Here is a 26,734-nt window from a genome sequence, read left to right on the forward strand (position 1 = left end):
CCTGACCACTCTGACCAGCTGCAATGATGACATGGGGTAGGGAGAGAACCCTAGAAGGGGTATGATAAAGAGCCAAGTGAGTGCAGGCTTTGTGTTACAAGCCAGGAAGCTTCTTATGTTTGTGTTGCAGCCGTTTGGCTCATGGTTGAGTTATGGTTAAACCGGAGGACCGGGTAAGGCTGTAGGGGTGTGAGGAGGCCTCATGGGAGCTCCCCAATAATCTGGGGGTTCCTGGTGCCAGTGGGGCACAGCTGTTTGCACCAGTGAGGCGCGGTGTATAGGGGCAGAGACCCCAACCCTGAGGGCGGTGTTGGCTCCCCTCGGGCAGACGAACCCAAAGAAGGGCAACGAGCGTGAGAGGCACGGCATAGGCCCCAGACAGGGGGCGCTGGTGGTGAAACCAGCTCGGGGGCGCCAGGTAGGGCGCTAAAGTGTAAGGGCTTGATAATGTCTGGGAATAGCTGTGAGGCTTGGGGCATGCTAGAGGGGAGGTTTGGAGGCATGCATTAGCTCTTAAGGTGGGGGTGCACCAAGGCACCCCATACGGAGCAGGGGTAGTTCAACTTACACCGTGTATTAGGAGATAAAGGCAGCCTCCCTAATTGAACCAATTACCATCAAAGACATGGCGGGCAAGGATAAGAGGGTGTTGGATCACCTAAGTTGACACGGTAGGGGGTGCCAGCGGGATCATGGCCCCCCCTGCACCCACTCTGTGACACCCCACATTACAGAACTGTATTAACCATTCAAATTAGATGCAAGGCTGCATCTATAATCGCAGACCTTTACCACATGAGATCATGGAATGACTGGTAGCTGTAAAAGATTTGTCTTGTGTACCCTCTGCTAGAAGATGCAGAAAGCAAAATGGGTGGGTACATATGAATCGGGCTGCTTCCCTCTACTCCTCCACACTGCCTGACTGCTACTGGCTGCATTTACAGAAGATGTGATTGCGTAGTTGTTACTGTGCAGTCATTTAGTACTTGTATAAACAAGAGCTACTACGCAGCAGCACCGACCTGAGTAACTGTGCAGCAGCGCTGCTGAACAACTTTTCTGTGATGTTAACTACACAGCAGCCTGAGACTGCTCACGACACTACTGCGCAATAGTGTGAGACTACTGCGCAATCAGCGTCTTGTGTAGATACACTACTAGGAAGTGTACAGAGAGCACAGGAGTCAGTTCTCCAGCCTTAATTTTTGTGTATGGTGCTACAGTTGCCTTCACCAGCTGAGCATTTGCAAAAAAGAGTCTGATTAATCCTTAATGTGGAGAATGCTCAGAGTGATTGGTGCCAAATGCTGTGGAAGGAGCAGTGTGCTCAGCACCTACAGAACATTCTACTTTCCTTTCTCCAGGGTCATATCCCTTCCAAATGTCGCATTATTGCTCCAAAGCATGGAGGCACTAGAGTTTTCCAATTAAGTGGCTACGGTTTTTTTTTTTTTTCTGTGGTTTTGCCAGTGACAAAACAATGCACTTTCCTAACCTGATTCTCAGACACGGCTGAATGATTTTTGCTGAACCTTTTCTTAAAAAAGACTTAAGACAAGCACCCACTATAGAAAAACTGAGTCCAAATGCTTAATATTTGGCAAAGTTTTAAGCAACTTAAACCAGGTTCTTACAGTAGAAAGTGTCAGGCAACTGTACATGGGCAAAACTAATCTAGGAATGTGAAAGAACAACCGAATGTAAACAATGGTTGAAAACCTCCTACAATACTAGGACATTTCTTTTCAGTATAAATTTCCCTTCTGTCCATACATTAAAATATGCAACACAGACCTGTTTGGGAGTAAACTATAAGAACAAATACAACTCTATCTTATTTTCCGGGAGGGGGGGGTCCCTTCATTTTAGAGCAGGGAACTTCTAAACAGCTGGGGGCCACATGCCTCACAAGACAGCAGAGACTACGTGCCACAGGCTGCATCAGTGATCCACTATTCCCCCTGGCTGCATGAGTGCCCCCCACAATACATACCCAGGATACTGCAGGTACAAGTAACCCCTTACATTTTTCTTTTTGTGCCTCTGCACCACTTCTGACTATTTTGTTACCCTGCTTTTGCTCACTTATTTTATTTTGCAAGATTTTGCATTGTTACATGTGCCTTCAAGCAGAGGGCATTGCAGCAGCTGTTGCATAGCCTGAGGCTCTGTGCTGCAGTCACAGGTGGTTGAATCAGTGGTATAGCCCCACTTCACTAGTTCCTTGGAGCATCCAACTCTAGTATGTAGGCAGCTAAGGCATTGCTACCTTTGCCATGGTTCATCAGCCCCTGGTGGCAATCACTAGGCCACTGAAATGTCCATTTTTTGCTGTCAGGTATTTTTTTCAGCCTCTCATTTCACACCTGCAGTCATGTCTCCTTGGCTGTAGCATTGATAGGTTGGGTTCTGGTGAGGCAACTCCTGTGTAACTTCAGATGTCTGTGCATTGCAGGATGGTCGTACAGTCGGTGTCTCATATATTCACTTTGTCTCAATCGTTTTATCCTGCTGGCCGCTGCTCTTCTGATGCCAGGCAGAGCAATGCTGGCCAGCAGGTACACACTGTTTAGGCTGGTAGGCTTTAGACATCCCGTGATGCATCGACAGCTAGAATTCAGACTGGGGTCAAGACATTTAGCATCTATGGGACTCTCCCATACAGGGCATGCACACTAGGTAGAAGAGAAGCTGAGAGTCAAAACAGTGGCTCAGATGATTGAGGGGCTAGCTCCCCATTTTCAAGTTGGTGAGTTTATATAAAATGTTGTTACGAGTGTGCACCTTTACTTTTGCCTTCATGATGTGTTCTTTATGTGAGAGAGACTCCAAACTGGGTTTGGACAGTAGGATAGTGGAGTCCTGGACAGACCATGTCAGGCTGAGCTGGTGGCTGGCTGCTTCTTCTTTTTTTTTTTTTTTTTCCAGATGAAAGCACATACTTTTGTCTTCACAGGGTTGGTGTGCATGCATGGGCACCCTGGCCTCACCTTCAGCTCCTTGGGTCGCAGGCTCCATGGCACTGCAGGTTTGCCACACCATACTGTCCCCTGAGGTATGGACAGGAAGCAGAAGCCGGAGGGGCGGGGGGAAGCTTAAAAGGCCTGGCTGCTGGAGGGGAACGACATCTGGGTGGGAACCCAGGGGGTCACAAATTATCCCTCTGGAAGTTCCATGTGGTCCATGGGCCACGAATTGGCAAGCCCTGATTTCAGAACACATTCATAGTTTCATGTATAGTAGTTGCAGAAATGAATTAAAAAATGGAATAGGCAGGCCCAATGGAGAATTATTCTAGGACAGGAAAGAGATGAAATGGAGAAGAAGAAGAAATAGGATAGTACCAGAGAAAAATGTTTAAAGTTTGTCAAAACTGGCTTTCAATTGCATTAAAAAGAGACTCATTAGACTGGCAGGTAATCATCCAAGAAGTCTAAAGAAACCCAATAATGTGGTGACCAAGTTGCTAACAAAAATATATAAAATTAGCCACTGCACTGCAATAGTTGAAACAGAAAACATTACAGGATGTATATAAGTGAAACGGCACATTCTTAAAATATATGGCGCACATTATGTAAACTTAACCAAAGGTGTGCTTAGTTCCGACCACTATCCCAAAAAGAGAAATAAAAAAGAGAGAGAAAAGCAGAAACAGAAGGGATCTATTAGATGTGTGAAAAAATTTCTATGCAATGATACTGAAGCTATTTAATTTGGGAGTGTGGGGGGGGAAGTGGATGTGATATGAATATAAAAAAATGAGTAGCACAGAACAGGTAAACGTGGCACTCCTTTCTCCTCCCCCCTCCACTAACACAGGAATCAAAGAATGGACACATAATGAAACTGAAACAAAAAAAACAGTTCAAGCCAGATAAAATACTTTAGCAGCAACAACAACAAACCCCACATACAAAACAGACCATAACAAAATATGTGAGAAAAATAAATCCAAGCCATTGAGGCCCAGAGCTTGGGAGGAGTCCAAAAGGGATTAGTGGAGATGAGGAGAACACCCACAGTCACATGCCATATGATAATATTTTTTTCATTAATGGATGCTAACTTTCATGCTTTGAGTCATAAACCAAATACCAACGGACAGAATAGGAGGAAACACTCTCTTAGTGGTTGTTATAGAGTAAAATGCCCTATGAGGATTTTCACGTTTTCTTGGTAATGCTTTGGCATTGGCCATGATGAAAGAGAGGATGCCCGAGTAGACAGCCTGATTTAGTATGACAGTTCCTACATTCAGCACAAGACCCAGAGACAGCTCTGTTAACTCCAATTTTGGTGCCTTCTGATATCTCATGCGACATCAAAATTCAGTTTCTGGCTTTTGCTGTCAGCCAAGGAGAGCCCTTATACGGTGTCTCAATGAGATGTGAACAAGGAACCATGGAGCATGGGTAGCTTTGGTACTCTTTGGCTTGTACCAACATGAAACAAACTAGTGCAGGCTGAAGTTTATATTAATCCATCTCCACAGCTGGTCTTACACTTATTTTAGACAGGAATACAAACAAGTGCTTCTTAAAACAAAACAGTTTGGAGTGAAACAAAATATTTTAAACCCTCTATTATTTGTAATAGTAAGTTGAAAAAAGACTTTAACCTTTTAAAAGTGTTATTTTTAAAAAAGACTTTTAATTTTTACTATTTTAGTAAAATCTGATGTGTGCTTGCACACACACATGCATCAACTTAGGAAGCTGCTTCAATCTGACAACAGGACACAAAGCCTTTCCCATATTAAATCCAGTGCTGATCAAAGATGATTTTGGCACTGATTACAAACTCATGTAAAAGTTGTGGTGTTATCAACAATAGGTTTGGCCCTAAAGATGGTGTGGTTAATTATTCTGGGGGCAAGCCTAAACTGATGGGAGTGGTCTGTGGCCTCTGCCAAACCCAGCTCATTCCAGAGGAAGAGGTAATATCAAGGAAGGCTAGATGCTGACAGAACTGTCACTGCTTCAGAGGTAAGAGAACTTAAAAAGGCTTAAGTCTAAAAAGCTTCCAATATAAATGATAACATAGGGGTTGTCAGCAATTAAGAATTACTGTATTTTTTTCTGTAGATTAGAGCATTGTTGTAGCTGTGATATACCAGGAAATATACAACAGACAAAGACTTTTTCAGTGATATATCTTTTACTGGACCAACTATATAGCTGGGAGAATTGTTAGATAACCTTTTGGGCACAAAGCTGGCTCCCCAGGCATCAGTTTGATGGCAGATGGCTTTTTGTTTGTAAACTTCTATCAGTTTGCCAGAATGGTTCAGCATTTCACTTATCATGGGCCTTAGAGTCTTGTTCTTTTGTAACTTGTTAAGTGTGTTTTTTTTTTCCCTGGTTTCTCATTGGTCACAGATGGGACACCTTAGTGTGCCAGTGCAACCAATTTGGCTAGTTCTTCTCACGGATCTTTATTGCACTATGCCAGGGGTGGGCAAAATGTGGCCCGGAAGCCGGATGCAGCCTGCCAGGCCATTCTATCCGGCCCACGGGGGCCCCTAAAAAATTTAGCAAATTAATACTTATATGCCCCTGGCTGCCTATTATGCGGCCCTTGATGGCTTGCCAAAATTAGTCAGCGGTCCTCCGCCCAAAATAAATGCCTGCTCTTGCACTACACTCTCCAGAAGTGAACTGCTCCAAGTGTTCTTGAGCTGGCATCCTAGGCATGTTCTAAGGTCCCGTCCTGGTCAGACAACAGAGACTGGATGATCATATTTTCTCAGAATGCAGCTATAAACACTTAAGAAATGTGGCAGGTACACAGGTGAGGTGATCTAGCTGTCCTGTAAACTGCAGTCTATAAAGAATACAAAACTATGGATAATGTAATTAGGTGAAATATGAAAAAATATATATATACCTTTACCTGTGCTATTGGTAGAAGCTAAAAGTTTTACAATTTCATGACTGGTCAGTGACCTGTAGCTAGGTAGTCTCTGTTTAGCTTTAGCTACTTATGATAAATGCTAATGCAGGCGACTTCTTCAAGTCACCAACATTAATAGTATCTATAACAGTTTTTTCATTTAGTGGGAATATCATGAGTGATACGCTAGGAAACTGAACTTTCCTCCCAGTGTCTCAACCGCTTTAGTGAGAGAAGACAGAAGGGGAGGTGAAGAACCTATAATGTTGTTCCTAGGAATGTATCTATACAGGAGGATGACTAAGACTGTCATGCAAACACATTTAATAAGAAGGAAGATCACTGTGAATAAGCAAAATGACAATACTACTTCCTGGCTTATGCATCAGTGTTTACAGTAATGCCATCAGAACTGGTCCCAACTCTGCAGCTTTGCAGCTTCTACTCAAAGTCAGAAGTCTGTACAACAAGAGCATAAACATAAGTTTAGCCTGGGTGGTTCAAAAAGAGTAGCCTTTAAAATTATCTGATAGAGGACTGGTTGATCAAGTGCATTTAGAATGGTGGAGGACATTCTCAATCCAAGTAAACTAAGTCAAGTTTTGGTTATAAACTAGCCAATACAAATAATACCATGTGAGCATGTTAAATGCCTTCCTACCTAAGATTTAATAAATATATATTTTTAAGGGCAAAACGCTTACTTGACATCATACAAATATGCCACACATTTTGGCAGCTGTGTATTGCAAAACATTATCTATTTCTGTATCTCCTCTCTCTTTGGCAGCAATGACCCATACTTCACAACAGAATAAAATGGTTGCTTTTTTTAATGGACTTACATAGCAATCAAAAGATTGCAACAGCACTCCAAGGACCCTGGTAATGGAAGAGCATCCTATTTACAATAACGTTACAGAATGGTACTCTACAAATTACACTGCTAGTGCTAGTAGGGTAAGACAGACAGGTGGAATTAATTAAAAAGAAAATGCTTTCATTTCCTAAATTTGGAACACTAACTCCTAGGCACCAGGCATATTTTGTATAGTACAGTCTCCAAAATATATAAATCCAGTGACTAATATCTGAAATGCTTTTACTGCTACAGATCAAGGCTTTTAAAGGAAGTATAATCAGGGTTCTCAGTATTCAGTCATCTTGTACTGCAGGGTGGGCAAAATACAGCCCATGAGGCCCCTAAAAAATGTAGAAAATTATTATCTCTCTGCCCTTGGTTCTTGTCAAAAATGACAGGATCCAAGGGCAGTAGGACCCAGGGGAAGCCCGGCAGGATCCAACAACAGTGAGCTTGCCTGGCCCTGCCTCCCACCTGGAGGTTTCTGGGCAGGAAGCTCAGGTAAGGGTGGGGGATGACCCCAGGCAAGGAAGGAGTGTGGGGGGAGGGGAAGCGACCCCTCCCTGCCCACGCCTGGTGCCCTGCGCTGCAGCTGCTTGCAGTCCGCATGGGGCTGCCTGTGTCCACTCCGGACAGCCCCATGCGGGGGGCGTGGAAGGAGCTGCTTCCTCCCCATGCTGTTTTTCCCTGGGTTCCTTCCCTGTGTGGAGAAAAGCCCCATGCCTGGTGTCCTGCGCTGCAGGCACTTGCAGCCCATGCAGGGCTGTCCAGAGCAGGCACAGGCAGCCCCAGGCAGGCTGCAAGTGGCTCCAGTATGGGGTGCCGGCCATGGGGCTGAGAGAGACTGCTTCCCCCCCTCAACGCACTCAGCACCAGCTTGTAACCTGGCCCCACTGCCAAGCTGGCAGCAGGGCAGGTTACAAGCTGGTGCTGAGGGCAGGGAAAAGCAGCCCCTCACCCACCCCATGGCCAGCGCCCCATGCTGCAGCCACCTGCAGCCTGTATAAGGCTGCCTGTGCCGGCTCCAGACAGCCCCGCACGGGCCACAAGCGCCTGCAGCGCGGGGTGCTGGCCATGGGGCAGGCAAGGGGCCACTTTTCCCCATGCTCAGCCCTAGCTTCTTCCCTGCTGGTAAGCAGGAGTTTGCGGCTGTGCGCTGACCCCCGCCTGTGCTGGGGGGCACTGGGTGTGAGCGGGTGGGGAACCAGTGGGAGCACAGGGTCTGCACCAGTGTCCTGGGGCCAGTGCTGGCAGGGCCCAGAGCAGGGTGGCAGGAGTACAGGGTCCCAGCTGGCAGGGGCTCTATGGAACCGAGTCAGCTCTCCCCTCCCTGCTGGTGCAGCCCAGCCCAGCCCAGCTCCACGGACCCCTGCCAGCCTGTGCCGGCCCTGGGACATTGGTCCCAAGACATTAGGATGCTGGTCCCAAGATGGTGACCAGGGGAGGGGCACCTGTCAGGGGGCAGGGCTACCCATGTGGCCCTCAACAGCCTGCCAAAACTGGGCCCTCCGCCCAAAATAATTGCCCACCCCTGTTCTACTGCATGATTTGCTATATAATCCTCTTCTCCCAGATCTGTGCGCCATAAGTTTTCTTTAAAAGATTTCTAGCCCCCTTGACTGACACAAACTGACAGAAATCAGAGGTGTAAGGTCCTGTTCATTTAAATGGCATATTACATTTTAGAAAAATGAGTGCATCGATATTTACTACTTCACTTAAATACACACCCCGTTTGTTTCTTCTACAATTCCAAGCTGTCCCTCTCTCTCCAGGTCAGGAATCCTAAATGCCCCCTTGACTAGTGAGTGGCATTCAATGGCTAGAGCATTTGTGTAGTGTCACAGTAAAACACTGGTATATCAAACACTGAAATGTATGGCCAGTATATAGGCAGACAAGGTTCTTTGGGTAAATGTGATATCTTTTATTAGACCAACTCAAATAGTTGGAAAAATTCTTCTTAGCATGCTTTTGGGTTTAAAAACCCTTGGTCAGGCTGAGGAAGCATTTGCATTTGGTGTGTGCTCTTTCTGGATGGAAGAGCACACCAACTTTGTTCCATCCAGGAAGAGCGCATACCAAGTACAGATGCTTCCTCAGCCTGATGAAGGGTTTTTAAACCCAAAAGCATGCTAAGAATTTTTCCAACTATTTGAGTTGGTCTAATAAAAGATATCACATTTACACAAAGAACCTTGTCTGCCTATGTCCTTAGATCAACACAGCTACAACCTATACCCCTGGACAGTATATAAAAAATTCAATTTATCAACTGTTACTGTACTGTAATCATTTCTAAAGCTCATTTTAAGGTTTCCATCACAAATTAAGTTGATGCAGTTTCTAGTGTGTTGCAAACCCCAGGAATCTTGTGGTAGAATTTAAGTCCATCTTGCCATCCTAGGCAAAATGTCTGAAAAGCTGACTGAGAATGCATTTCTGAAAATCCACATGAACTAATGAGCTATACACCAGACTGAAGATATGGAATCCTAAATCCTACAGGTGTCAGTACCTGATATTACACATTGCTTTAACAACTGCCAATAATATTTTTAGGTAAATCCTCTATTTTACAGGCTGGGTAAGTCATTTAAACTTCAAAATTATTTCTCAAAGTAATATAGCAAGTCCTGGTTCCAACACTGTCTAAAACACTTCCTCTTCACTTCTAATATTATATTAACACAAACTATATTTAGTGACAGTTAAATCTGAATCAGAATATACTCAATGCATCAAAACTTGAAAAGCACAGAAACAAAAGGTTAAGGAAGTCTCCTGTATTCCTTGCCACGTTCATAATACCTATAACCCCAATACTTCACATCTTTTATTACCCAAGTGCATTAAACTTGTACTCCAATGCAAAACATCAATGACAATCTCAGCAAAGTTAAAGCAGATTAATTTTCCAGATGCATGGAATGTGCAAGAGTGGCATGTTCCAGCCAGATACCAGAGTCTGACCTTGCTTATTAGATTCTGAGTTAGAGTGCAAAATAGATGAAAACATAGTATATATTAGTTTTTGATATTTGCTGGAAATAAAAATGAAATATTTGAAATGTTACTGATAACACAAACAACATGAACAGGATGAGAAATACAAAATTCTCATTACTTAACATTATATCTTATCATGTTTAACATTATGAGTGTCCCCGATGGCATTTTAACTTTCAGTGAAAATAGTAGTTTCACTGCTTTTTATAAAGACTTTGCATACCTCACTGGACAGCTCCCAAGGATCAGGGAAATCAGGAACTGTATGAGCCTGGAAATGAGAGAAACTCTACTGCATAAGCCAGAGGTTGGCAAACTTTACAGCCAGCAGGCCAGTGCTTGCAACTCAGGTGCCAATGAGGACAGCTGATAGCCCGCTCTCTCTTGTGCATGGATCTTGCAGTCTCTGCTCATCACTGCCACAAAGTACTACAGATTTACATGCCACAGCCTTGCAGGGGAGGAAATTTCAGTGGTAAAGGTAAGCAGAGGAAGAGAGCGGGAAGGGAAGGGGAAAAGGCAAAGCAGTGCACAGGAATGCTCCGGTGTCCGTGCTGCTGATATTTCTCCTGTGTCTTCCCACCCCAGCCCCAACCCTTGCTGTTCTGGGCCAGATCCAAACCCTTTGCAGGCTGGATCTGGCTGTAGGTTACTGAGCTCTGGCAGACTTCCTGAAGGGTGAGAAAGGCTGTGAGGGCTTTAGTAAATTAGTAGACATAAAACTGTAGATACGCAGAAAGGAAGTTTCAAGACCTGCTTGCCATATTTGGCAGCAGCAACAGAACTGGTCAGCAGGAGTGGATCTCTGAAGAAGTCTATCACTCACTATGTGCTTGCAGTCTCTCCTGAACTTTTGATAACTGGGAGAGCCAGAAGCAGCTTCCCTTCCAAATGAACAGAGATGGAGAATCCAGAGGAACCAAAGCTCAGGTTTCACACTGGCTGATGTATGATAGACACCATCTAGGTTGGCATCAGAGGCTGAATTGATGCTTAAGAGGTAAAAGAACAAGTCACTACAGCTTGTGTTAAACAGCCAGACTTTCAGGTCAAGAACTGTCACAGAACGAACACAGAGAAGAGGCATAATACACCTCACCGATGAGTTGCACAAGTTCTCACAAGTGATTGAAATGTAAGATATGCTCTGATGACTTATTCTCTGATTTAGAGTACCATGGTTTTTAACATACAAACTCTCTTATACATCTTCTTACTGTTCAAATCCCATACAGCCATTCTGTCTGTAGCAGAGTCTGAACTCCTCAACCTTTATATTCCCAACTCAACTTTAAAACTTTGACTAAATGAAGGATGGTTAGCCCCTTTCTGGACCAGCTGCTGAACAGAATACTGACAGACATTTTCTTGCAGGTTACACAACAGTTTACCAATCAGCAGTTAAATATTTATTACTGATCAGGAATCTGGATTCTATTCTCAATGGTCAGAGAGGACCTGTGACTTATAGGAATTGTAATTGGGATAATCAAAGCTCATACAGTCAAAAGGCACTGCAGTCTAGTAGATATGACTGAATTGTCTCAAGTTAGACAGCTGGGTTACTTCCAAACACTGCGGTGATTTTACTCAACCTTTTTGTTAATCTGACAGGGTGCACAGGATATTCAGCTGTTCTTCCCACACCGCTTTCTAAGGCTAAAGTTCATGGTCTTGCTCAAAAAAAGGCAATGAAGCCTATGGAAATATAAACAACTGTCAGAGGAGAGACAAGGTTGTTGGTTGTAGCCATGTTGGTCTAAGGCTATAGGTAGGCAAAGTTCTTTAGGAAGATAATATCACATCTGCCGAAAGAACCTTGCTATGTCCAAGGGGAGATTAACTCCAGATTTTCTGGGAAAAAGCAGACATTAGAAGTATTTGGTTTATTTACACATTTTTTCATCCACCTTCACCTAGCCAGGTCCCTCCCACTAGAGTTTATACCACAGTATGCATTTAAGATTATTGTTACTAAATGCAGTAGATTTGGTTTCGCATATGTGTAGTTTTAGTTACAGAATTCTCCATAAATGCTATCTATGCAAAACTACTGGAATTTGTATACACAAAATAACAGTGTTGTAGGCTGCTGACCATGGTAGTCAAGCAGGAACCTTTCTCCTTTTAGGGAAAGAGCTGCTGGAAGGGAAGGAAATGAACAAGAGCTAAATTGCCACATAAAAGTATGAAGATCTATACAATAAATAAAAATGCAACTGATTTCAAGGACAGTAAAATGTACTATTCCTAAGCACCCATAAGAAACAACAAATGGGTGGACTTATTTTTCTCTAAAAATTTCATCTTGGTTCATAAAAAGCTGCTACACAAACTTATTTTCCTAGACACTGTAGCCCCTCCTTCCTTCCTTTGCACATCAATTCCACACCAAATCACCAGTGAATACAAAAAAAACAGTTATCAATATAATCACCATGCCTCCAGTATTAATAAAATAAATGGAAAAAAATCCATTTGCACATGAAGTGATACATGTTTACAGCAGTGGTCTCCAACTATTTTAAGTAGAAGATCACCTCTGGCATTTAAAAGCAACCCAAAATCTACCATGCGATGTCACCCCGTCCCCCCAGCAAGTAAGTCTGTGGGGAGGGAAGTGGGGCAGATCGAGGCAGAAGGAGAAAAAGTTATTTGGTGGCATGCCTCCACAGCTAGTAAGTCCCACCTGACCTGGAACCCACTCAACTTACCCCTGCTCCTGCCTCTGCAGCACCGTCCCTCACCACAGGGGGCCTCGATCTAGCACCCACCCCTTCCCTCCCCTCCCCTCCCCTCCCCTATGGATTAGCTTGCTGGGCTGGGGCACATGCATGAGTGCACGTGGGCACTCAGCCCCCCACCCCAGCCTTGGATCAACTCCAAGAGGCTCTGAGATCTACCAGTGGATCAAGATACGCTGATTGGTAACACTGGTTTACAGAATACTTTCTGTGTTCTTATCCATATATGGCTGTATGTCCATGAAGGGGTGGGTACAAATGTAATGTTTATATTGTACTATACATGTAGAAATATTCATCATGTGGCAATTGGCTTGTGTGTACATCTTTGCACATATTAAACCAAAAGCTTGTTTCTGAAAGTTAGTGCATGTGTGTATGTAGTCTGTGTGGACATCTGCAAGAAAATGTATGCAACCCACAGATGCATATTAAGCATACAGGCATTTTTGGTGAATACTGGTGTACTGGGCAAGAGCCTCTTTCAGATGTTGGCTCTGTATTCTGTGAATGCACGAAGATGAACATGTTAGGTACATCTTTGTGGGAACTTGCACATATACAGGAATGTGCCCATGTATGGGATGCATATCTGCAGATGCTGCATTTTCTGTCTGAGTATGGTATCCTCTACTTTGACTGGCTCCCTTTAGAAACAGGGCTGACCTCCTCTACCCTATCCTTTTGTTCATATATACCTCTATCATGTCCCATCATAGGTTTCATCTCTGTTAGTTGAACAATTCTATTCATTTAAGATTTCTCCTCGTATTAATTTTTCCATGCATCTAATTACTTTTATTGCCCCTCCAGATATTTTTACTTCCTTGGTATCTTTTCAAATAAGAGCAACCAGAACTTGAACCTCGTATGCCAGTGAGAGCATTACCATGGATGTTTGTAATTGATTTATATATGGTATTATTCTCAGCCTTGGGGTCATGACTGATCACCCTCTCTCTCTTATATAAGACTAGATAGAAAAAATGTCCCAGCAGTTCTTCAGCAAGAGGTTGCACCATGCCTCCCATGAAGAATCTGTGAATCACAGATTCTAAGTGCCATAGAAACTCAGTGTCATACTGGGTCAGACCAATCCAGTCTGCCTGAACACCTGTGTTGTGGTCCAAGTTTCACTGGTTGGCATTCACTAGCTCCTTGGACTTGTTTGAGGACCAGCAAGTGCTGGCTGGTGTACTCTGATCAGTGTTCCCCCCTTGGAATACACACTATAAACCTGTGACTCACACTCTTGTCCATGGTCCACTTTAGTTGTCCTAAGTAATCAATTTCTTTGCCTCTACTGGCCTCCCTGATTCAGGGAGGCTTTGAGTTCCCTTGGTGGGCCCATGCTAATGTTTCTCTGGGCATAATAAATAGGCCTGTCTGTGACAGCACCAGGAGCAGGAGCAAATGCTTTAGAGCAGGACTGCCCAATAGGTGGCCTGCAGCCCATGGGAGGGTAAATTGCAGCCCCTAGGCTCCCCCTGTCCACTGTTCCCTTAGCTGTTCTGGATGCTACTGCAGCCAGTGTCTCCAGAGTCCTCCTTCCTCTCTGGCCTTCACTTCCTCCTGCTGCCCCAGGGTGCAGGACAGCAGGGCTCAGAGCAGCAGGGCTCAGAGCAAGGCTGACAGCATGCCTTCAATGCTGAGGGAGCATGCACAGCAGGGGAACCTGCACCCAAAGATGTTAGGGGCAAGGGGCCACCTACCCGCTTGTGCAAGCAGTAGCGGCTGGGGACAAGGGGATGTCTGTCCACTTGTAGAGCGTGATGGGCAGGAAGCTGTCTGTCACAACGGTGCCAAGGGAACTTGTAGCCAGGGAAGTTACAGGAGGCCATGGTCCCCAGCCAATAAGAAGCTGGACAGCCCCAATTTAGAGGGAGGACATACGAACAGTGTACATCTATAGTGATCGCTCACTATCATGCCTGCTCTGGCATCCACCATCATTGGGTTAGAGGTGCCAGAGAATACATCCCCAGCTCTTCTGTTTAAGATTTTAATGGATCTGTAATCCATGAATTTGTCTAGTTTATTTCTGAAACTTTAAAAGCCAATATAAATGTTTGTGCATCATAATGCCTAGAAGTGATTTGAAAAAAAGCCCAAACAAACAAACAAACCCCAAACAAACCAATATTAAAGCAGTTGTTTTCACTGGTTTGTAAAAAAAAAAAAAAGTTGGACCTCTGTCTCCTGCCTAGTCACCATTAATTTAGAGCCACCCATCTGCCAAAGCAGTTCAAGGAATTACGGGCACTGTGTCCTCCCTGCGCTGGTCTTAATGTATGGATCAGTTCCCCAGGTGCTTCACAGATGAGGGACTGGAAGGGACCTCATGACATCATAGAGTCCAGCCCCATCTGACAGGTGGAAAGTCTGTTGGGGTCTTCTTGCAATGACATTACACCATTTCCCTTCAGGCCTTTTGCTTGTGACGCAGAGAAGTTTTCATCACAATCCTTATGCAACATTCTTGATATCCTTCACGTGCTGCTCACTGCAACCTTACACCTCAAAAACATAGGCAGTGTGGAAGAGCATAACACCAGTTTGAGCCATTTCTTAATCAAAGTCATTTTCTTTCCAGTCCTGCTTCTTTTTTGGCAGCGGCATCCACACACAGCACTGCCCACCTGGAGGTGCCGACCTGCCCTCCAGTCTATTTTTGTTTGCTCGGCCTGCACCCATAGTGGCATCCGGTCAGCATGTGGTGCCTGCACCAATTTCTACACACGGTCACCTATACATCTATATGGCAAAATGTCTCTACAGGCTAAGGGGCAGGGGAAAAGGGGTCTCAACTTTTTTCTTTTGAGGCTCAAGGTCCCCCTTTGCAAAATGCCAGCTTAGCTTACAGTCTTCCCCTCCCCACCGAGAGCAGACAAACCCCAGTGCTACTTGCCTGTAGCAAAGAGTTGGGGGAGCCTGCACAGGTAGGAATACCCCACATCCCTTGTTGGAACCTCTGGACTTGTCCCCAAATCACCCCCCAAACAAGGTGAGCGCAGCATGACACCCAACAGCACCAGGGGAGGGACCCCTGGGCACCCAGGGGTGCCAAAGCCCCAGGTGCAGACAGGGCAGGGACGGGCACAGGAACGTAGCATGGGGGAGGGGGGAAGCAGGTCGCGTCCAGCCCTGCTCACAGCAGCCCCAGCCCCCGCTGCCTCATCCCTGCCCGGCGGGGACACCTGCGGTCCTGGCCCCCCGCCGCGCCGGGCGCTGTCAGGGCCCCGCAGGGCAGCAGGTCCCGGCCCCCCCCCCCTCCCGCGGGCTGGGACCCGGAAAAGAACAGGAACAACACAGGCCGGAGGGGAGGGGAGGGGAGGGGGAGGGGAGGGGGACAGGCCGGGCCGGAGGGGAGCGGGCAGGCCCAGCGGCGGGGGACCCGGGCGAGCACTCACTCTCATCCGGCAGCTGATCAAGCTCCGCCATCTTGAACGAGCCGCGCCGCTTTTTCAAAGGCTGCCTGGCGCGGGGCATTGTGGGGCGGTGGTGGTGGGCGGGGCCTGCGCGCGGCGCTGAGCTGACTGGAGCGGCTGCGCGCGGGACTGGACAGGGCGGGACAGGGGAGGGTGGAGTTCCCGGGCAGTGCCTTGGGGCTGACCGGCGCATCTCGTCAGTCGCGCGCTGTGGGGTCCACCCCTGCTCTGCTCCGGTCCGCTCCACACGCGCTTACACCCGCGAGACCCCCACTGCAATACACACACTCATGAGACCGCACTCCGTACACACGCACACCCACGACATCCCCCCCACTCCCTCCCACACCCGCGAGACCCCCACTTCTACACACACGCACACCTGAGACCCCCACTCCTACAAACACCCATGGGACCTCCCACTCATACAGACACCCATGAGACCTCCATTCCTATACACACACACAAGACCCCCACCTCCATTCCTATACACACACACAAGACCCGCCCACTCCTACACACACACATCTGAGACCCCCCATTCACACGCACCCACAAGACCCGCACTTCTACACACACATGCACCCACAAGACCCTCACTCACACACATGCCCATGAGACCCCCGCTCCTTCCACACATGCACCCACAAGACCCCACTCCCTACACGCACACACTCAGGAGACCCCCCACCCCTACACCCCCTCCCCACAAGACCTTCACACACACACAGAGTACATAAACAACAAATAAGGATCATTATTACTAGGATGAGATTGGTAACAATGAGAATAACTACTATTAATAGTAATAATACTAAATAATAAAAAGTAAGAGTGATGAATAAAGCTCCAGTACATCTGTCATAAAGATTTTCCATTTCACAAGCCTGTCCTTCTGATAAACGAAGGGAACCAGTCAGCCAAGTCAGTTGCACTGAGGATCTCAATGGCTTGAGTGGAAAGGAAGCCTAGAAATTATTTCAGTCTGAGATGGTGAAACTGACAGGGGTCTGTGTCTCAAAGCAGCAGGGTGGCAGAAAGGCCTTGTAGGAAGGGACTTCAGCCCTAACTAAATGACAAGCTTACAAGTGCTGGAAAAAGAGAAGCTAGGAGACGTAGAAGCATAGGGCTAAAGTGAGAATCGCCCAAGTCAAGCAGAATTAGACCGACTGGAATCAAATATAACAAAGAGCAAAACGTTCTTCAGTGACATAAAAGAGAAAAAGGAAAGATTAGAGGGAGCCACTAGGTCATGAGGATGCACAGAAATTAAGGATAATGTGTGCACGAATCAAAGGCCAAAAGAAAGTTAAATGTTCCTTCAATAAGGATGACCTTGAAATATGGCAAAGACAAGATAGATAACAAGAACAAAGGCATCAAATGCAAATAACCTCAAATGAGATAGGAGCAAAAGTTAAGACTATAATGCAAGGGTAGGCAACCCCTGGTACACACTGTAGAACGTGGCATGTAAAGGCATTTTACTTAGCACATGAGCCTCAGGGCAGACAGTGGGGAGCCGCAAGGGGCCTGATCCTTGTAGTAGGGAACCCCGGGCCCCTTCCCCGCTGTCTGCCTCAAAGTGCACATGCACCCACTGCCAGCAACAAGCTGGGCCAGGGCTCTGTGGATCCCAGTGCAGGTGCTTGCAGCCTCCCCACCACCTGCTGAAAGCAGCCCAAACTGGCTGGTGGCAGGAGCCTGCAGAGCACGGACTGACTGTGGTAAGCAGCCAGGAGACTGCAAGTGGCTGTATTAGGCTTTGCGGAGCCCCAGCCTGGATCACTGCTGGTGGCAGGTACACGCATGCCTTGGCAGATGGTGGGGAAAGGGCCGGGGCCAGGGCTGCATGGCCACAACAAGGATCAGGCCCTTCGCAGATCCAGTGTCTGCCCCTGGCATGCCAACATCTTCCAAGACAAGGTTGTGGGTTTTTCTGACCCAAAATGTTGCTGATCCCTGGTTTAATGCATTCAAGCTGAGAAGACCTGACAATTCCCAGAATTCTGAAAGAAGTAGCCCGTTAAATAATAGGTCCAGTAGAAAACTTTTGATTACATCTACTAAATTGGGTCTGGTACCATCTGATTAGAAAACAGCAAATATGGTACCTATAGTTGAATGGAAAGTGTAATTTGGACAACTACTCTCCTATTAGTTTTAAAACAAATTTTAAGAGAAAGAGCAACCAAAGTGGATGGGAATGGAAAATAGGGTAAAATTCAACATGGGATTGCCAAATATAGGTTATGTCAAACTAACCTGACAGCTTTTTTTTGATAACTGATTTTCTAGACAGATTAAATATATTTGATCTCATTCTGTCTGTGCTTCAGTAAATGCTACAGTACTGCATGAAAAATTATTAGGGAAGCTGGAGAAAATATGGATTAGGAGAAAAATTATGAGGTTGGCAAGGACCTAGATAAAGAAAACACTGGGTAACCCTGAGAAGGAAAATATGAGGCTGAAAGGAGTTTACCAATGGAGTTTCTGAAGGACCAATTTTGGGACCAATCTTGTTTGTATTTTAATTAATGATCCAGATATATAAGTAAAAGTGTGGTGACTCCAAAGCGTAGGTTTCATAGTTTCATAGTTTCTAGGGTCGGAAGGGACCTAAACAGATCAAGTCTGACCACCTGCCCTGGGCAGGAATGAGTGCTGGGATCATAATACCCCAGGGAGACATCTATCCAACCTCCTCTTGAAGACCTCCAAGGTAAGGGAGAGCACCACCTTCCTTGGGAGCCCATTCCAGAGCCTGGCAGCCCTAACCATAAAGTAATGCCTCCTGATATCAAGCCTGAACCTGCTCCCAATCAATTTGCGGCCATTATTCCTTGTTATCCCAGGTGGTACCCAGGGGAACAGAGCCTCACCTATTTTCTGCTGGTCCCCCCTGGTGAGTTTATAGACAGCCACCAGATCCCTTCTCAGTCTTCTCCTGTGGAGGCTGAATAGATTCAGACCCTTAGTCTATCTTCATAGGGCCTGGCCTGCTGCCCCCTGACCATGCAAGTGGCCCTCCTCTGGACCCTCTCAATACTACCCACATCCCTCTTGAAGTGCGGTGCCCAGAACTGGATGCAGTACTCCAACTGTGGCCTGACCAGCGCAGCATAGAGGGGAAGGATCACCTCCCTGGACCTGCTTGTGATGCACCTGTAGATGCACGACAAGGTGTGGTTAGCCTTACTGACCGCTTCCTCCCATTGGCGGCTCATGGCCATCCTGGAGTCAACAATGACTCCAAGATCCCTTTCAGCCACTGTGTTGACAAGAAGGGAGTTCCCCAGCCTATAGGTGTGTTGCTGGTTCCTTCTCCCTAGATGCAGCACCTTGCACTTGTTTGTAATTAATTCCATCCTATTCTCATCCACCCACTTCTGCAACCTGTCTAGATCCATCTGGATTCTGTCCCTCCCCTCCAGTGCCCACTTCTCCCCACATCTTTGTGTCATCAACGAATTTGGACAGTGTGCTTTCCATGCCTACCTCCAAGTCGCTGATAAAGATGTTGAATAGCACAGGCCTGAGGACTGAGCCCTGGGGAACTCAGAATATCTTACAGAAAGAACTGAATAACCTTGAGAATTGGAGTAACAGAAATGAAATACAATTCACTAGTACAAAATGCAAGGTCACGTACTTGGGACTAAGAACAAAGTTCATCTGGAAGCTAGGAACCCATCAGTTGGGAACAACTGATGAGGACAAGCTTGGGTGTATTAGTTTGTCACAAAAATATTATGACCTGTCAATCTGATGCAACTATAAGACAAATGCAAACCTAGAATGGATCAGTAAAGTTATTTCCAGTAGAGGTAAGGAAGCATTAGGGTCATTGTAAAAGGAACTAGGAAGATTTTGTCTAGAATACTCTACACAATTCTGGTTACCCATGTTCAAGAACAAGGAATTCAAACTAGAACAGATGCAGAGAAGTGGTGTTAGGATGATAAAGACAAGGGAGAGCATACTAGAGGAGACTAAGAGAGCTCAATTTGTCTAGCAGAACAAAGGCAGAAAATCTCAGAACACAAACAAGTGAGTATAAATTGGCAATGAATAAACCTAGGCTGAAATTAGAAGGTTCCTAACAATTAGAGTAGAGGGGTTTTGGAGCAGCTTCCAATGAGCAACCCCCCCCCACACACACACTTTAAAGATGTAACTTGGTAAATTTGTGGAGGGGACTCCAACAGTTGACTATGTGTGGCATCTTCTATAGTAGACTAGTAAACTCTCCAGGAGTTCCCTTCCAGTATTTTATCCTAATTATAATACTTTGTCTCCAAGTAACCCTATAACACTTATGCCATTTAGTTCAGCAACCACAATTACCTGGTTAAACAAATCTCTCAGTATTCTTTTCTGTCTTGCAGTCACCATGACTTATTGAGGGAGAGTTTGGGGTGACAGAAAATAGGTCCAACACTAAATTTAGAGAATGAGCTGAGGCAAATTTAACCATATTTCCTTCCGGAGACTCACACTCAAGACCCTGATCCTGAAAACCCTGAACAGCAGCATTGCTTTCTTCAGAGGTCATTGGCAGGTGGATACAATATTTAGCCTGCGGCCCATTGTGATCCTTCACAGATTAAAATCAAGATAAACCAAAATGTGACGTGGTGGCTGATGGGCAGAGAGAGATTGATTTAGTGTTTTCTAGGTGTTCATTATCTTTCTGTTTACTTAATATCCCAGGACCAGTTTTACAGGTTTTTGTGCCTCCATCCCCGGTTAATTGCAGCTGGAGGTAAATGTGAAAATGGATAGCTCCTGAAGAGAATGGATTGTCATTTTCAGCAACTAATGTTACAACCAGGAGCATTGTTGGTGTAGCCGTGTTGATCTAATGACTTAGGCAGGCAAGGTACTTTCAGAAGATGTAATATCTTTTATTAGACCAACTAAATAGTTGGAAAAAAGTTCTTTGCAAGCTTTGCAAGTAGGAGCAGCACTCAGATGAACAGTATTCAAAGGCTGCGCCCAAGCTACTAATTATATGGTTTTAAACAAACCAATGCTTCTAGGGTTTTACAAACAACATTAAAATGGCAGAGTATCTCCTTTGTGAAGCAGTTACTGCAATTGCACCACTGCCAACAAGTGCAAGCAAGCAGCTTTTTTTTTCAGGAGACAACCTCCACAGAGGTGAGCTTCATGGAACTGGTAGAGCTTACCAGTGGAGTTTTTGGGGAGGGGGGCAATCAGCCCTGGCCTGAGTTAGAGGAGCTTGGGGACTACAAAAGTTGAGTCTCACTGGGTCACAACAACACTCACTTTCCACCCAGGCCAACTCTCCCCTCCACCCCCCACAAAAATTATGCAGAGCGATTGGCACAGAAAAGCCAGCTCTCATATGTTGTGCTGCCATAATGCCCTCTTGACACCAACAAGTTTTCAGATGACCAAATGTTGGTACTTCAGGCATGTAAAGAAGCTAAAAAGAGAATTTGTCCAAGGCCCAAATTTCACTGTTCTGCTGGTTTTACTGCATTGCAGTCAGCATCACTGCATTGGTTAAACAGTGTGTAGAACCTGTCCCCAGGCTTTTCTTTTCCACCTATGAAAATATTACACCTAAATTGAACTGTTTCCTGTGGTACACTGTGTAAAGGAATCAGATGCCTTGTGCTACATCCATCCATCTTCCTTATTTCAAATATGGTTCAGATAAACACTGCAATGGATGTAATAATGCCTCTGTGCCTTCCTCTGCAGAGCGGTAGCTGTGTAATCTACTCTTACTTCCTCTCTTTCCTAGCACTATATAACATGCTCAATTTGAAAGAATGCAAATGTTGTGCGAGTTTTAAAACTAGTGACAATGCAAAGGGAGAATTATCTAACCCCAGCCCATAGCCTCCTACATATCACTAAATGCACTTAACGTTCTTCCTACTGTGGTTAACAACTGTGAAAGTGTTGCATGAAACTCATGTCTTCAATTATACCAGGTTCATGTTTTTACCACTGTGTCCCTCCAAGTTCAGCCACTCAACCAACCAGCTGTTCTAATGAAAATGTTTCCATCTGATTGCAAGCTCTTTCAGATCAGAAACATGGCCATTGAAAATGGAAAACAGCATTAGCCAACAAAATTCTTTCTAGGAATGACCTCTACTGTAGACAGCTAACTGAGGTTGCACACATCTTTTTGCAAATACTGAAGCAATTCAGACTCGTCTTTTTTTTCCTAATTAAAAGTTAGTGCAAGGTTATTAACGTTGTAGGATCCAGCATTCTCTTAAGCTTGCTATTTCACAAGCACTTCAGTAACAGATTTTTTGTGTTAATATATACCACTTAACATGATGAAGCAGGTTGCCATCTTAAGTCCTTCTTAAGAGAAGTAACTAGTGATATGAATATAGATTAGGAGATGTCCTGGCCAGCATGATGGCTGAAAGGGACCTCAGGGTTATGCTTGATCACAAGATGAACATGAGCCATGAGTGTGATGCTGTAATCAACAGAGCTAACAGCATACTGGGATAAATTAGTTAAAGCGTTGTGAGCAGGGCTAAGGAAGAGATATTTCCTGTTTACTTGGCACTGGTGGGACCCCAGCTGGAGTAGTGTCCATTTGTAGGTGTCGCACTTCAAAAAAGATGTGGAGAATCTTGAAAAGGTCCAGAGAGGGGCCACAGGAATGATTACAGGCCTGGAGGACAAACCTTATGAGAGAAGACTAAAGAATCTGGGACTGTTCATCCTGAGGAAGAGATGACTGAGTGGGGAGTTGGTGGGTGCCTATAAGTATGTAACAGGTGAATATTGGGAGCTGGGGGAAAAACTATTCCCTAGGATGCCCCAGGGAAGGACAAGGAGCAGTACACATAAACTGTTAGAAGATGGTTTCAGGTTGGATGTAAGGAATAACTTCTTTATGGTAAACTTCTCTACACCATGGGGACAACTGAATGTGTCGTACGTGGTGCTACAGACAAGTCTGTGCACCACATACCCTACAGCCACACTTATCTGGACATGGCCCAGGGTTCCAGAGATCTTCTAAAATGAAAGCACAAAAAAAGCACATATTTTGATCTAAAAACTGCACATGAACAGGTTTTTTTCCAAACATTGGCTTGTTCTCCTCTTTTGCTCCATGTTTCCCTTCCTTTATCTTTGCAGTTACTAAATTAAGAAACTCTTTGCTCACAAACTGCAATGTTTAGTGGCTTTAAAAGGGAAAAATGATTTTGTGGTTAAGGTACTTGTTGAGGTAATTCGGGTTCTGTTCCTGTCTCAGATGCAGACTTGCATGTCAATTCAGACAAGCCACTTCACTTAAATGCCTCCACTCAACTTCTGTAAAACAGGGATTATGATTCTTCCTTTTCTCCTTGTCCATTTAAATTATAAAAACTCAAAAAGGTAGTGATTGGTGTTTGTTCTATGCACTATATATGCTGGGGCACCAATCTCAATTGATACAACGCCACTAAATTTATTCTTAAATGCTTCTTCTGTAGTTCAGGAAACTTGTCTGGCAATATTCCCCCTGCAAATACATTATGAAATTAGATTAGATCTTTACATGAACAGTTTTCCCACCCTCCAGACGGAGAACAAATCATATGCATCAATCAATCTTGTCAAATACGCTCCTTTCTTTTCAAGTATCGTTGTCAGAAAAGGCACTGAACTCAACTAGTCTGCTGCATGTACCTATTTATTCATATCTAATCTTAAAACATACTAAAAGCTTTCCTTTCTCTCTAAGCTTGTACTGCAGAGCAAGTACAACTACAGGAGAGAGTTAAATTCTGCTTTGATCTGCAGCATCAGAGGGTTTTTATTTAGTCTAAGGGTAGATCTATACAGTAAGTAAAAAGTGTTACTATAGTGAAAGTAGACACACCTGTATTCATGTTATCCAATTAGTACGGATTACAGCAGTGAAACATGGCTGTGAAGGTTAGCAACACCAGTACAGATGCAGGATCCTTCCAACAGGCTTGAACACTTTTCTCTGAAGCCTGTGTTGCAGCATCTTTGTTGCTATATGTTACACATACTTCCTAGATTAAAGTTAGCTTGGGTATTTCTCAAGTCGCATCTTCAACTGCAGTGTACACATGTCCAAAGGCACTCATATACAACTCTGGTAGCATAACTACGTTTGCAGACACTGTTAACGCTCTTCACACTGCTCTGGGAGTCACAAGGAACTTAAAGAGAGAATCAGGCCAAGACATGGTGGTTACTAGCAGCAATAAGAACCAAAACAACAAAGCTTACAATTCTGATCCCAGGTTGAACTGGCAAGGCGGTTAACAAAATACCGGTATTTGCAAATTGAACAACTTGGATATCGAGTCACAGACACATGCAAAGACAGATTTAAACTTATTTTTCAGAAATGTTTTAATACTCAACTAATTTTATTTGACCTATTGGGAACTACATGATACACATAAGCATTTTGTTCAAGCTTGTGATAGGATTGGCTGAAGTCAACCAGAAAAGGCAGAAATCCTTGCCTCTCTCAGAAAATATTTACTAATTTCACTTTTTAGTCTAATGCAGTTTCTCAAATTCTACTGGGATAAAGCTACAGGACACTTCTTTGTTGTCATAATTTCTTTTTCCTCCCACCAGTGAATCAGCTCTGCCATCTAGCCTTTCAACTCTTTGCTAGGTCTCTCTTGCCCTCAAAACAGGTGACAACTGCAACTGGGTCCAAAGGCAACATATAGACCCTCAACCTCCCCTCCTTGGTACCTGCACTGCTTACTTCTCTTTTTCAGTAACACTTTCTCCCAAATCTAACAGTACAAAGCTGTTCTGCCTCTAACATTTCCACATTTTCTTTTTCCTGAATTTGGCAGTTCTGTCACCTCTCATAATTTTCATTCCCCTCTTCTCCAAGAGGCCCAGGGAGAGCTGCAGCAGAGATGCAACTATAGCTTTGAAACTCCCCTTTTGAAGACACTGGGTGGACAGAACCCTGTACAAAGAAGATCTACTCTTTTCACTTATCATCTAAAGACTGGAATGCAATGGACAAATCCAGGCTGAAACTCTACCTCTGCCAGCATTTCTTAAGAAGGAATTTTTTATAGTTTAGCGGAGCACTTCCCCACTGAGACAAAACAGGCCCACTGATTTTGCCAAATACCTCTTTAAAGCTGCACTTAATGGTCTCAGCACAACCACTGTTCCAAAACAGCACAGCAGCAAGCAGCAGAAAGCCAATGAACAATACAGTACCGATTATAAATACTAAAAACTATGCCCTGAAAATGAGTTATTCAGTAACTGCTGTAATTTGCACTGGTGGTTGTGGTGGAACCGATAAGTATCCCCCCAACTTTTAGAGTGAACCATATTGTGCCATGGAGTCAAGCATTTTGTCATTCATACGGTGAGTATGAGAACTATGTTAGATATACACAAAACAGATGCTTTGAACAGGGATTTGGAAGGATGCATTTCAGCTCAAAACCTGTAGCTTGTGAACAGGTCACACAAATAAGATTATCTATTTAGGCAGCACAAATGTGGAAACAGATGGCTCATGGAACTCTGTAACAGTAGGGCCTGTTTTTCAGAACTAAGTTAAGAAGGTCAACAATCATCCCAGACTACACTGGAGGAGCTTGTGGAAAGAGCTGGTCTTGCTCTGAATTCAAGAGAACTCATACCCACATCACAAAAGGCACCACTTTTAGAATTAATTGAACCTCTGCCAGTCCTTGAACAAGAACCCAAAGACAGAACAGTCCAAGGAGATAGATCTTGCATCTTCTTCCTGGTCATAGGGAGTGTAGCTTATGATGCTATAGCTACTTACCTATCCTCTGAATCATTAGGTTTTCAGTTGAGAAGAAAAACCTACACCTGCCCTACCACACAAGAAAGTTTTCAGGGAGATTTCCTGGGGTCACCACTAAACAAAACCAATATGCGCAGGTGTTTTTTCTACACAGTTACTGTATTAGGCCTCAGGTTCCTGAAAAATGGTTTAAACTATCAACTTCAAGTGACCAAAAAAATTCTCAAAGGGCAGTCCAAGTTTTTACACTCCATGCTAAAATGAAATGTGTCCACAGGTTTTAATATTCAGTGTTCCATATTTAGACACATGCTGTGCATAAAAGCATCACAAAATAATACACTGCAACTGTGAAACAAACATAGCAATTCAAAAGTTTTGCAACATAAAGTTGTTAGTATGAAATTAGCTTTTATTTTTACCTCAAAATAAATGCACATTTAACATTTATTCAAAATCAAAACTGGAAAAGAATATTTTAAACAAGAGGGTGATGATTCATTTTAACAGGGCAAATGTTTATAAACATCTGTAATTTCTTTCTCCTATCCCACTTCTGCTTGGCTAAAAACACTTCTGCCTGATCTTTTAGTCTACTGTGAATTAAAAGAAACACTTGACAACCGAAAAACTAGAAGTGGCATAAGACAGAACCAGATATTCATTCTCTTCCGAATTCAGTTCCATGTGTAGCCACACACTTATATATATAAAAAAAATTCACTAAAGTGATTTACTCAATTCAAATTTAGTAACTTCTTCTGCAACTTAGTTCTTTGATATCTTGAAAAGGGCAGTCAATGCTTAAGCATGTCAAAAGTCAGCGCTATAGCATAACTACGGCATAACTCGAGAACAGGGCTTCTATATAATTGTTCACCAGAGTGATGTCTTGTAGTTGAATTTCAGTTTCAGCAAGTACTTCAGGTTTACCTGAGCAACATCGTAGACAATGTATCTGGGAAAGAAACAGCAAGTTAAGGAAGAAGATAGC

The 26,734-nt window shown here is 44.4% G+C and overlaps 1 protein-coding gene and 1 long non-coding RNA gene across 2 annotated transcripts in view; both read right to left on the reverse strand.

Moving 5' to 3' along the window:
• The window catches only part of LIN9 (lin-9 DREAM MuvB core complex component), a 77,006-nt gene extending 61,004 nt beyond the window's left edge, over window positions 1-16,002 (reverse strand). Inside the window, exon 1 of the mRNA XM_019549558.1 lies at window positions 15,924-16,002. Within this exon, the coding sequence (XP_019405103.1) occupies window positions 15,924-16,002 (79 nt within the window). The remainder of the gene's footprint in view (window positions 1-15,923) is intronic.
• A 10,128-nt stretch (window positions 16,003-26,130) lies between these two features.
• LOC109319784 overlaps window positions 26,131-26,734 on the reverse strand; it is a 2,140-nt gene continuing 1,536 nt past the window's right edge. The window contains exon 2 of the long non-coding RNA XR_002103626.1: window positions 26,131-26,698. This is a non-coding gene — a long non-coding RNA (uncharacterized LOC109319784). The remainder of the gene's footprint in view (window positions 26,699-26,734) is intronic.

Source organism: Crocodylus porosus, unplaced genomic scaffold, assembly GCF_001723895.1.
Source record: "Crocodylus porosus isolate Cpor-Errol unplaced genomic scaffold, CroPor_comp1, whole genome shotgun sequence".
Taxonomy (NCBI): Eukaryota; Metazoa; Chordata; order Crocodylia; family Crocodylidae; genus Crocodylus; species Crocodylus porosus.